The sequence below is a fragment of the Pinus tabuliformis genome, chromosome 1_1, assembly GCF_031772625.1.
Source record: "Pinus tabuliformis cultivar Carrire ecotype Pingquan chromosome 1_1, CPIR1, whole genome shotgun sequence".
NCBI lineage: Eukaryota > Viridiplantae > Streptophyta > Pinopsida > Pinales > Pinaceae > Pinus > Pinus tabuliformis.
This window is the reverse complement of record NC_142297.1, coordinates 154,649,916-154,663,381: the sequence shown is the minus strand read 5'-3', so window position 1 is coordinate 154,663,381 and position 13,466 is coordinate 154,649,916. Positions and strand designations below refer to the sequence as shown.

General features: G+C 39.0%; 1 protein-coding gene across 1 annotated transcript in view; it reads right to left on the bottom strand.

The window, feature by feature from the left end:
- Positions 1-13,466, bottom strand: part of LOC149212065 (MADS-box protein SOC1-like) — a 411,381-nt gene that overhangs the window by 25,843 nt on the left and 372,072 nt on the right. Inside the window, exons 3-5 of the mRNA XM_089391687.1 lie at positions 4,175-4,236; positions 3,978-4,077; positions 3,781-3,822 (exon numbers count right to left, since the gene is read on the bottom strand). Coding sequence (XP_089247813.1) covers positions 3,781-3,822; positions 3,978-4,077; positions 4,175-4,236 — 204 coding nt within the window. The remainder of the gene's footprint in view (positions 1-3,780; positions 3,823-3,977; positions 4,078-4,174; positions 4,237-13,466) is intronic.

The window sequence follows — 13,466 nt, the reverse complement described above, 5'->3', positions numbered from 1 at the left end:
AGCATATAACTGGACAGTCAAACAAAGTCGCAGATGCCTTAAGTAGGAGAAGTGTATTGCTACAAGAAAGTCAAATCCAAGTGTTGGGCTTTGATTTTCTTAAGGAATTATATGAGACCGATTCAGATTTTAAGGAGGCATTTGAGGCTTGTAAGAATCCTGTTTTGGCGGACAGGAGCAAGTGGTTGGATTATTTTATACAAGATGGACTGTTATTTAAGAAAAATCAGCTATGCATACCCAATTGTTCAATGAGAGAGAATTTAATCAAAGAGAAGCATAGTGGAGGACTTGCAGGACATTTTGGTAGAGAGAAGACCTTTGAACAGCTCAACAGATTTTACTTCTGGCCGAAAATGAAATCTGAAGTAGAGAAGTATGTAAGAAATTGTAAAGTCTGCCAGTATGCAAAAGGAAGGAGCCAGAACACAGGGTTGTATATTCCATTGCCAATTCCAGATAGGCCTTGGGATATGGTAAGTATGGATTTTGTGCTAGGATTGCCAAAAACTCAAAGAGGCTATGATTCAATTTTTGTGGTAGTGGACATATTTTCAAAAATGGCACACTTTATTCCATGTTATAAAACTAGTGATGCTTCTCATATTGCTAACTTGTTTTTTAAAGAAATTGTAAGATTACATGGATTGCCCAAAAGCATTGTTTCAGACAGGGATTCAAAGTTCGTTGGACATTTCTGGAGAACACTATGGAAGAAGCTGGGAACTAAATTAAGTTTCAGTTCTGCCTATCATCCACAAACCGATGGACAGACTGAAGTTGTGAATAGAAGTTTAGGCAATCTTTTGAGGAGCTTTACTGCAGAACATCCAAAGCAATGGGATCAAGTGTTACCACAAGTTGAATATGCATATAATGACTCACCAAACAGGAGCACAGGACAGAGCCCATTCCATATTGTTTATGGAATGCACCCAAGGGGAATATCTGAATTAAGGAATCTGGGAAAAGAAGAAATGAGAAGTGCAGAAGGTGAAGACTTTGCTTCAAGAATGCAAGCGATACATGAACAGGTGAAACAGCAGCTACAGGACAACAACATTCAATATAAAACCAGAGCAGACATGAGGAGAAGAGAAATGAACTTTGAAGTTGGAGACTTGGTTTTAGCACACCTCAGAAAGGAGAGATTTCCAAAGGGAGAGTATAATAAGTTAAAATCCAAGAAAATTGGACCATGCAGGGTACTGAGGAAATTCTCTGCAAATGCCTATGAAATTGAATTACCACCTGGTGTGGGAATATCACCAATTTTTAATGTTGCAGACCTGTACAAGTATGAGAATGAAGCTACAGATGATACAGCACAGGATCAAGAGACTCCAGAGATTGACTGGGTAAAACAGTTACCCACAGCCAAGAATTTACAGCCAGAAAGAATTCTGGACAAAAAAGTGTATAAGAAGACAAGGGCACGAGAGTATTTCCAGTATCTGGTGAAATGGAAGGGACAGCCAATCGCTGAAGCTACTTGGGTTACATAAGACATTCTACAGAAATTGGGCAAATCTGTAGATGAGCTCATGGACAGGAGCCCATGAAGAATTTTGTTCTCAGGAGTCTGATGCAGGAGCATGTAACTCAGAGGGGAAAATCTTCCAAATTATTCCAAAAATCCAAAAAAATTTACAGGCAAGGGAGTGGGGTCCTTTAGCCTGTAATTTCTATGCTTTCTTAGTTAAAATAGAATAAATTCTAGCAATAAATCATGCTATTTGTAACAGAGCTTTTCAAGCTTTAAATCATCCTGTAAAGCATGCTTTTCTTTGTATCGGATAAGGACCGAGAGGGCCTATCCTCAGTTATAAATAAAGAGGCAGCGAAGCCCTCATCAGACAGAGGAGAGGGGCGAGTGCCTTAGTATTATTTTGGAAAATTTGTTCTCTCGGTGTCTCTTATTTAATGACTCTGTAAAATGCATGCGTAGATTATTGTATGGCGCCTTAATATTGTTGAATCGGTGACTGGATTTCCTCACGCTGCCAATACTTTATATTAATTATAGAAATCAATTTCCCTTTCGTTTTATGTTTATACAGGCTTGAATTTCAATTGCGCATATGCCTCTGTTTATACCAAGAGCTCTTGCGATTTCATTAAGTAGCTGTAGTGGATTTAAAAGTTTATAACCGTAAGCTCTCACCCATCGTGGTTACAAGATTATATCGGCATAGGGAGATTCTTAAAAACTGTTAGTGGTATGCCGGTTTACAAATCCTTCCGTCCAAAAGGAGACATAGCGTGAAAAAGGCGAGTTCTGAATTGGGAGCGAATTAATATAAACTGCAATATATCCTTATCGCTGAGTCCGTCGTTTCGGAGGCGGGGAAGTATTGATTGAAGCGATTGCCGAATAGCGGAACTGGCGAAGTATTAAACGCTGCGTATACGTGTATCGGTTCCGGAGTGCAAGAGATTTTAGCTTGGGCGATGCGACTTATATGTATATCGGCCCGAAACTAGCATAGAGAGCGAAGATGTATCTCCGGTGCGATATATGTGTTCAAGCCTTTGTACCTGGTAACGTCCAGCATATATAAAATTGTCGCCGATATCAAATAGGAAGGGAGAACGTACCGTGGTATATATATATATAACGTGGATATATATATGTTGCGTGGTATATATAATTGGATGTATATTGTATATGTAAGTCCACCAAAAGGGATATCGCTTTTAAGACTTCACCGAAAGCCACGGTTAGTTAGTAAGGCATGATATTGGATTTTTTTAGAAATGAAATATCAGTTTAATGACTGATGCACTCAATCCAGAAGAAAGGGAAACTGATCAAGACATAGAAGAACTTGCTAACAAATTAGGGAAATTGTCTCTAACGCTTGCACACTCACCATCATAATTCCTATAAATAAGGGTTTAATTATGCCTAAACTATTGTAACAGTAGCTAACCAACTCATCATAATTCTATATAAATAATCTTTGTCCTTCTATAAGAAATCAAACTTGAAAAGACATTGTAACTGTACATAATATATTGTTGAACAACGATATAGGTTGTTCGACTGTAGGTTTTAACCCTTTACAAAAATTACCTACAAACAAATTTTTAAAACAAAAAAATAAATGCCGAGAACATAAAACAAATATACACAAATATTTTCCCCCGGATCCCAAAACCAAGACTACGAGATTGATTTTTCATTATATTCTTTTCAATGTTACAATACATAAATATACATGTAGAAGAATTCATAAACTCTAATCCATAACCCTGGATTAGAACATAATTGTAGTTCCCTTGACCATATCTACAAAATACCATGGGCAGAAAATCATCTTGCCCAAAACCATGTGCAAAACCCGTAGACAAAACTATGGGTAGGTTTGCCCATCATCTTTAGGTCCACCCCCCATCTTTGGATCTGCCCAACTATTATTGAGTCCACATAAAAAAAGAAATCCTCTTGAGCACCTTGCAAATCCCCCAATAGAGGCATTTCTACCCCCTTATAACAGTGAGTCAATGCAACGTACAACATATGGGGCTAATCGTGGAAAGAATATAACACACATCCAATACGTTCAACATTTACAAATTTCATTCATCAATATCATGATATCTCAGTGGACAACAAACCAAACTAAATCACAACAATAGTAAAGAAGTGAACAATTAGTTACTAGTTATAAGATGAAGTTATTATAATAGATTGTTATTTCTAAATATCAACATTCAAGAATGTAATTCTCGATTCTCCAATAGGGAAGGTAGAAATCATCAAGCCATGGATATTACCTTCCTTTTAAGTCGTTCAATTCGATCCATTAATAGTTCATTCTGCAATACGAAACAAGAGACAACACTTAGCTTAAACTTCACTCGAGTGCCAAACCGAAACAATGTGTAAGTTATCCATTATAAATTACTTTTCTACGTTCGAAAAAGCAAAAATCGCATGGATATTAATGTAAGTGGAATAATGTTATAACAACCTTTCGTCTTCGTATACGCTTCAATCCACGTTCAACTTGGCTTTCTAGCTGACTTAATTCCCCAGCTGAACATGATGCTAGATTTTCCCCCAACATCTTTCTACCATACATCAAAACAAAACATGTTAAACATTTCAATATTATAAAATGACAATATTCAATACCTTCGCATAGATTACTTCTCATAAAGACACTACCTCTGTGTTGATTCGAGGATCCTAATTTTCTCTTCCATATTTGCAATTTCGCGTTTTGAATGCTGCATATGGAAACATAATCAGAAAAGCGTGTTAGTCTTTGAATCTTTAGTACACCAGATCGATATGAATTTATATATACATAGTGCTCCATTGTTTTTATCTACATGAAATTGTTTTTATCTACATGAAAATGGGTTATCGTGATCCCATCATCCGCAAGTTGTCCTTTCTTTTTTTACAACCAAAATTAATTGTTCTAATTTTATTATCGTAATATATTTTTTAAGATTAGTCTTCTAGAGATTAGTTGGTGATTGGGTACAATGTTAATGAATTATTGTGATATTATTAGTTTAAATCATACTAACCCATATAATATGTATATGGGCAATGTAGATGTACCAAGAGGTTATAAAGGTAGTGGTCAAAATCTATGTTGTATGGTACAAGTATGAGCTTGGTCCGGTGGCCAATTGTACTAGTCACTGGAAAATGTATATTTCTGAAAATTTATTAATAAAAGCAACCTTGACCTTCATAATTCCATCTTCTTCAAGTGTGCTAATTAAAACAAAGATAATAGATAGAAAAATATAGTCGAAATTGTCATGATTCTGATTCCATAGTGTTTTAGAATTTAAGTCATACAAAATCATTTTGTACATTAAGAGAAAATATGTAATATGTTGACAAAATTAGTGAAAAGGATTCACTATAACAACCATATTTATCATTGCTTATTTTTTTAAGATGCAAACTTCTACCTTTTATGTTATTTTGTATTATAACAACATGAAGGGACCCCTTTGTTGGATATTTGTTGGATGCCTTGTATATAAATATGCATCCCAACACACAATCTTGAGATTTAGAGACAAGAGTCATATTGGTGGATTTAGGGTAATAGTGGCTGCCCCTTATGTATTTTTAGTGTGGGAGCACCTAAGAAGTTGCTTTTGGTCTATAATGAGTGTTGTGAGTTATGGGTCATTTCCTAAGGCATAGAGTCAAGACCCACAATGGAATATTAAGGGGAACAATACCTTCGTCATGTGGATGTTTGGGAGTAGGAGCCCCAAAGAAGTTGTTTTGGATATGTTATGGGTTTTATATGAGTTATAAATGGTTTTATGTCAATGGATTTATATACAAATTGCATTGTTATGTAACCTAGCAGAATAGGGTTAAACTAAATTGGCCAATGGTTTTGCACACAAATTGTATTATTATTCAACCCAACATATTAGGCTTAAACAAATCTGTAAAATATTTACATTTTTATTGTGAATAATTGAGTTGACACAATGAGAAATGCTAGGTTAGTTTCCCATTTTGGGATGCCAAGATAAATTTGTATATATTGTGGAAGTGCCATGATTTCTCATATGGTTTTATCAAGAATATGTTGACAATGGGCATTGTTTTTTAGGGATTTAAAAATGTCATAATATAATGGGCAATTACATATTACACATAGGTATTAATCAAGTCACTTGGACTTTTTGTTATTTATGAATTTATGCTTTATTTTACTTTTGTTTCTTATTGTACCATATTTATAAAGTTGATCGAGTCAACTAATTTGAAACCATTTATAAGAAAGATTTTTCTTTCTTATTGTGAATGCAATTTTAGTTTTATTTGTGTTTGAGTTATCATTACATGGTATGAGAACTTGACATTCTTGAAGTCCCATCAATAGTCATGGGCCTTTGGAAGACAAGGTTTCAACCATTGTGACCTTGATAATTTGGATGACCCAGGGGCTATTTCTTAAAAATGGGGATTGAGGGATCACTATCATGACATATTAAATAGATAAAAGAATTTTGTCATTGAAAAGGATCAATTACCTCCTTCCTAGTGAATGGACACCGTCTGAAGTTATATCACTGTCGAACTTCTAAGGATGCCTTCATCAAACATCTTTTTGATACATCTGGTTTGATGGTTGTTGGTGCAAAGAATACTCCCTCTACCTTCTGTTAAAATATATCTATATATATACATAATAATAATAATAATAATAATATGTTGTTACTACTTACTTGTTTGTCTTTTGTAGGAATAAGAACCGAATTATGACAAGGCGAAACTGAGAAATTTTCCAAGTAATAGTCGGTGTTGTTACTCCGTCGGTGTTGTTACTCCACCGTTGTTGTTACTCCGCCAGTGCTGTTACCCCCGGTGCTATTACTCCATCGTTGTTGTTACACTACCGTTGTTGTTACTCCGTCATTGTTGTTACTCCGCTATTGCTGTTACTCCACTATTGTTGTTACTCCGCCATTGTTGTTACTTCGTCGTTGTTGTTACTCCACTGCTGTTATTACTCCACCGTTGTCGTTACTTCGCCGGTGTTGTTACTCCGCCATTGCTATTACTCTGTCAGCGTTGTTACTCCGTTGTGGCTGTTATTTTGCCTGTTATTTTTTTTGTTACTCCACTGCTAGGTAGATCACGAGGTACACCTTCATTGACTCTTACGGATTTAATTAAAATATTCCAAAAAGAGACTGGTACGTGCCACGGATGGCCGCATTTAAGTTTGGGGGGGGGGGGGGGTCTCGTCACAAATAAACGACGACGTACCTAAAATTGTAATTATATCACATCATTACCAAATCTAATGCGAATAGAAACCAAAAATATTGTGATTTTGTAATCATGATTCCGACGCATTGGAATTTGAAATCGTACGCCACATTCAATCACCATAATCATTCACCTGTACTGCCATACCCTGCCATTATTTGCTATGTTTTTCGAGGTGTACCAGTCATTGTTACCAATATTTTACCCCGTGGCCACCATGCTAATATTATTGCCATCGTTAGTTTGGATTGTTGTTACTCTCCCCCTACCAGCCGACTATATCCATCGTGTTGATCCCGTTCCTATAGCGATGGGTGGGTTGGTTGTGTGCCATGAGCCGAAGGATACGACAATGGTCCGAAATAATCAGGAAGTATGGCAGGTTTTTGAAAATGCAGGGTGGAACGTCTATCTCAACAGGTTGCAAGGGTTTAACGAGGCAATTGCGATTGAATTTGCACTCAATTTAGAGGAAGGGAGCTCTCGGGTCCGGGGGATAGAAATCCCTGTTACAGAGGAAGCCATTGCGGAGGTCAGCGGGCTACCCCAGCAAGGACAAAGATGGTTTTCATGAAGAACCTCCCTCCCGAAGTTCCCCGAAGAATTTTTGCAGGCTGGAGAGAATGTTGTTCAGAAAGGTCGGGGGTATGACTGGAATTCATTACCACACCCATGGGGTGAGATAGCGGGTGTTGTAATAAGATACATAACCTGTGAGGGGAGGTATGCCACTATGTTTAAATATCATTTTAGAGTATTGGCTCACCTCCGGTTTCCACAGTCAGAAGCCTTCTCATTGAATATGCCTTTCTTCCTGTTAAAAAGTGTCCAACTGATGGCGCAATCTGCTCGGCGTTCATGACAAGTTGCAGCAGTCATTACCAACCATGGGCTAGTTTGGTTGTTAGTCATGCATGCAATCGATCGATTTCAAAACCCGTAGGCAACATTCAATGATTCTACAGAGGAAGAGATAGCAGCCACTAAAGCTACTAGAGAAGAGGAGCTGAAGCTGATGGAGGAAGAGCCCGGGGCAGAGGATGGATATGTAGACCAAGAAGAACCAGAAGAAATGGAGACGAAACCTAAGGAGATGGAACAAAATTGGGAGCTTGAACCAGAAAGTATAGTCGAGGCTGCTCCACAAGAACCAACATCGACCGCGGAACCGATGGAAGAAGAATTGCTACAGCAAGGAGCCGATATAGAAAGGGCCACCAGTGTCACGGCCGAGGTTGTCCCACAAGAACCAACCTCGACTATGGAGTCAATGGGACAAATCGACAACACTGTAACAAGAGAAGAGGTACCACAGCAGACTAAGGTGGAAGAATTCATTAACATTGTGGCTGGAGGTGTCCCACAAGAACCACCCTTGACCGTGGAACCAATGGAGGAAGATGAACCAGGATGAGAGGGGCCCGAAGCTGAAAGAACCGTGGGGCCAACAGAAGGAGAGGCTATAGGTATAATGGATGGAGTTGACATAATGAGACAAGAGTCCATTTTTATCAATGTTGTGCTGGAAGAAACAGTAACAGGATCATCTGCTCAAGAATTGCTCGATACGGAGGGTGGTGTTACACAAGAACCACCATCAACCTGTTCGGCTCTGGAAATTGCAGAGGAATTAGATCCTGAGGCTGACACTGCTCCACAAGAACCAGTGTCAACCTCGGAACTGAGGACTACACAGACAGGGGTCTCAACCCAGAGCATAGATGTTGCAGACAGAGGGAAAGAGCTTGAGGTCATAGCCGGGGCCGGGATAGACCAGGTAGAAAAATTCTTTCAATTCCCCTCTTATTTCTCCATTCTGAGAGGGGCGAGGGTGTCTCGCTCTCCCCGACACGCAGAGGAGGACGTTGCCATTCCACCTATTTTGAATTTTGATGGGTCGATCAAGGGACCAGCTGCCATAAGTCTTTTGGCCGTAGATTTCCAGAGAGACCTTTCCCAGCAACCTAGAAGAGAGGAAGAGATAGGTGTTTCTGAGACAAGGGAACCTGGAGGAGAAATGTTTGCTGAAACACTGATGGATACCCATCAAATGAGCCCACCACCTACCGAGATAGCTTCATAACGGGTCGAGGTAGGGGTCAATGAGGAAGCAGCTGCTCCTAAGGAAGAGAGACCAAGCAGAGCATCCCCGTCGATTAAACATGTGGATACTCCCTCAAGTAATCCACCACTTGCCGAACTAGCTACAGTACCAGATGAGGTGGTGGTCAAACAAGAATGGATAGAGTTGTGTGAGCAACGGAGGCTGCCTGTTAAGCAGAAATATCAGCTGCAATTCAGGGAAACAATGCAGCTCAAAACAGAGGTTAAGAGGCTGAGAAGGCAGGTACACCAGTTAAAGAAACAGGTGAAGAAATATAAGTAGCGGGCTAAGAAGCCCAAAGCCATGATGGTCGAAGCAGAGACACAGGTAGACGAAGTGGAAACAACCTCTGTTGCCACTCAAACAAACTCTATCGAGTATTTGTTCGAAGGCCGTGAGTTTTCCTTGACGGCTGAAGTACAAACCTGGAAATCCACCACAGTGCGATATCAGAACGAAGTGAAGAGAGCCCAAGAACGAGCAACCACAACTATCTTCGAATATGTGGAGCGTATAGATATAATGCGATTGAGGTATGCGAAGCAGCAACTCAAGGTGGAGTGGCTGGAAGGGTGAGTGGCAGAATTGAAAGCCGATAAACAACAGATGCTCAATTTAGCAGAGGACATGATGGCCTGTCGCCCTCATGCTTCCAGTTATGCTTTATTTTTGCATGAATGTTTTCTTTTCTTCTGTTTGGAAAGCATCAAGAAAGAAATCAGTCACAAGAATGAGGATGGTGTATAGTTCCTCCGGATATTGAGGGCCCATGATTTGCCAACTCAGCATTTGATGTGTGAGCTTTACATGCATGGGTATATCCTGCATGTTGATAGAGAATTTAAACCAGTCCCATATGTGGGGGACATTCATTTAAGGGCCCTCACCTCTTACACTCTCAATTAGATAAGTTGGCAGAAGGCTTCTAATACGTTTGAGTCAAATCAGGTCACGAAGCCTTTTATGGTAAGAGGAGAGCACGAGCAGTTAGTGACTATGTACAATAAGCACAACACTTTTTTAGAAATTGTGGGGAACAAGGAACGGATGCTGAAGACACAAAAGTGGTGCATTGATCTCTGTGTCAAGCAATTAGTCACGTTTCAAGATGAAGCCCTTGACAGTTGCCAGAAAAGGTGGATGATGTCACCCACGTCTATCCGAAACAGAGAACCGTTTGGAGCACTAAATTTTGCATGAGCACTTAGTAGGGTGCCAAGGTATGTGGCATGCATCCAAACATGTGGGATCCGGTGGATGGGAATTCAGTTTCAGTACCCTGTCATTTGGTTGCCAACAGAGCACTACACCCCTGCATATAATGTACCAAATGATTGGTGGAAGGAAGTTCTTCTCTCAGAACGGTTTAAGGTTCCAGGTGTTAGTGTCAGTGTCTTCACACTTCCATCAGTGATCAAATTGCTCTTTTGCATGCATATTAGGTGTCTCATTCAATCAGATGCATTCCATTAGGTCATGGATCAACTGATGGTAGTGGTTTCATGTCAATTTCCCTCATGACATTCACTTGCTGACCTGTTCACACATTTTTTTAGTCATTTACTATCATAGTGTTTCATTTCATTTATAAAAATTAGTTCTAGGGTTTAGTCTCACTAGGTCTTAGGGTTTGTCATCATGGTCATCTTAATTGAATAAAAAGTCAGGAGGCATATGAGGAGGTTTAATAAGTACATAAAATCATAAATTACTTTTAATATGCCCAATAAATCCTTTTTACCTCAAAACTCTGTTTTGAGGTGAAAACAGAGTTTTTCCATTTTCTATACAAATTTCGTGTAATTTAAGTGTTTCTATATGTAATAAGTTCAACAGTTGTTCTTGGTCACCTTGCCAACTCCTACTACTGCAAAAACAAAAGCACCAATGCATCAGTCCATCAAATGGTCAAGAAAAAGTCAAACTTCAAATGAAAAACAAAGTTTTTGAGAAAAAGTGACTAAGACTTTATAAAAGTGGGCTTGCAATGAGGAAAAATTAAAGTGCATCATTTATAAAGTTAATTCATGCTAGCCATTCATTTCATTGTGAAAAACATCAAGTGGAGAGCGAAAATCGGGATTTGAAGGGAAATTGAGCAAAGGAGGAAGAAAACCAAACATTTGCAACAAATTTGCCTCGCACTGCGCATTAGACCAGCGCTACACATTAGACAGTTTCTGCGAGTGTAAAAATACACAAGCATTGCTCATCAGGCAGGCGCTGCGCATTGGACCCAGTGCGCTGCGCATTGGCCAGGGAGGTTCCAAAATCACTCAAATTCATCCTAAACTCTCCCAAATGCTGCATTTCACTCCTACAAGTATGTTTTCATCGACCTTGAGCTGAAATTAGTCTTCTTCATGTTTTGTTCATGAGTTTTGCTTCTTAAAATCAAAGCTCTAGCTTGCCTTCATACATTTTCATGTCATTGTAAAACTTTCATTGCATTACAAAACCAACATCTTTTTTCCCTTTCCCCAAACTTCATTGCCATGAATCTACCCATTAATTCCATTTTCCCTTTCCCTATTCCCCTAAGAAACTAATTACCTTCATTAAACCCTAACTCCCTCATAAGTCAAAACCCTAATTTTCTAAATCTGTCCCTTCATTCCCCTACTCCACCTCGCATTTGCAAAATCTCTTCGTACTCATCTTCTTTGTTCTCACCCATTGTCATTGTTCACCATATCATCATCACATCACATCACTAAGACAAGCATCATGGAAAGAAGTAGTGAATCAAGTTTTGAAGAAGATACACTTAGTGATAGCTCAAGGGAAAGAAATGTGCAGTCCAGGAAACCTCATAAGGGTGGAAAAATCATTAGGGAGGAAACTATTAGCATGAGTGAACTCCTTGCTTGTCCTCTAGCCACCACATGTTTCAGATATCAATCCTGTTTTGAGTTTTTTGAAATGGTTGAGAGGGTCAAATATCACCATGAGTTAGCAAGGTAGTGTGTGATAAACATGGATAATAATATGGTGCATCTCGCTGGGATCAATTTCACTCTTTCACCAGCTATCATTGCAGAGGTTACAAGAATGCCAGATGTAGGAGAAAACTGGAACAAAAGGCAAAATATCAATAAGCAGCATTATGAACCTTATATCAAGGCCAAATACCATGGTAAACTTAGCATGGTGTTTCCTTTCAAATTCTTGGAGGATCGGTATGTTCCATTCATGCAGCTTATCATCAAATATTTTACATGTGAGGGTAGGTTCTCGAGACTTTATGCCTACCACATCAGATTGCTTATGCACTTCACCAGGGTTAGAATGATGAGCATTCCTTATTTCATATGTAAAAACATAGAAAGGATGATAGTGATTGAAAAAAGAAAACCATATCCACAGCAGCTCAACAGTATTTATCATTTTTCTGTCATCAAAATTGTTGTTTTACATCAGCTCACTCAGTTGGGAGTGTCATGGGAAACTTTCATTGCCCATGAATGCTTCAAGGGGCCTCAGATATTTTCAGATCCTCAAGAGGAAGGTGAACCTTCTAGGCAACAAAAAGAGCCTGAAAGTAAAACAGAGGAGGCTCATGTTCTTGTGTTTGTTACTTATGAAAGAGGCACTATGATACTTTTTGCAGTTGCCAAGTGAGTACTATCTCCACCAGGGGTGGAAGGGATCTCATTTTCTTCACTGAACCACAGGCAAATGCTACCTTCACCAGGGGTGAAAGGGGCTTTGCCTTCTTCTCCAACTAAACAGGTACAGGGCAGAGACAAAGGAAAGCAACATCTGAATGAAGAGGGCCCTACTGAAGGGCAAGATAGGGACTTTGTTTTGATTGAGGAGGATGTCACTGATTTGAGCTCTTAAAGCTCAAGACTAAAGAACATGATTATCAAAGAGAAGGAGGCTGAAATACAAGCCTTATCACTTGACCTTGTGAGGGCCAAATGGATCATCAACTTTCTTGAACAAGAAAACAAGCAATTGGAAGATAAGCAAGCTATTATGGAGCTGCAAATGATTAGAGAAAATAGGCAAGTGGCAAAGAGAAGAAAAATCAAGATGACATCCCATGAGCAAGAAATTGAGGCTGACCGAGAATCATGGTTGGAAAGGGTGAAAATTCACCTTGAGAAAATGCTTGAGAAAGCTAACAAAGAAAAGAAAATGATGTGCTATATGGCTTATCATTACTTAGCTCGGAATAAGATTTGCAAGACAAGGGTAAACAAGCTAAAAGCTAAGTTAAAGAGAGCCTTGAGGGCAAAGAAAGAACAAGATAAACTCAAAATCTTGGCTAAAGCTTCATTAGCTCGGCAAAGCTCTTAATATTGTTGCTTCTCGCCAAATTTGAATAAATTTTGGGAAATTTTGGTCATTTTGCAATTTTGTAAATAAAAACATAGGAAATATTTTGCCCAATGGCTTGTAGTTTTGGATTCCTCATGAAAAGACAATGAAACCCAGAAAGTTTCATAAAATTTGGAGAATATCTGGATCACCTAAAGGGCAAAAAACACCAAAAAATGCCCTCTCTGCCACTTTGTGGACACACAGGAACCAGTCTTGGGAGAATCCACTTTTGAGGGGGAAAATGACCTCCAAATCAGAAAA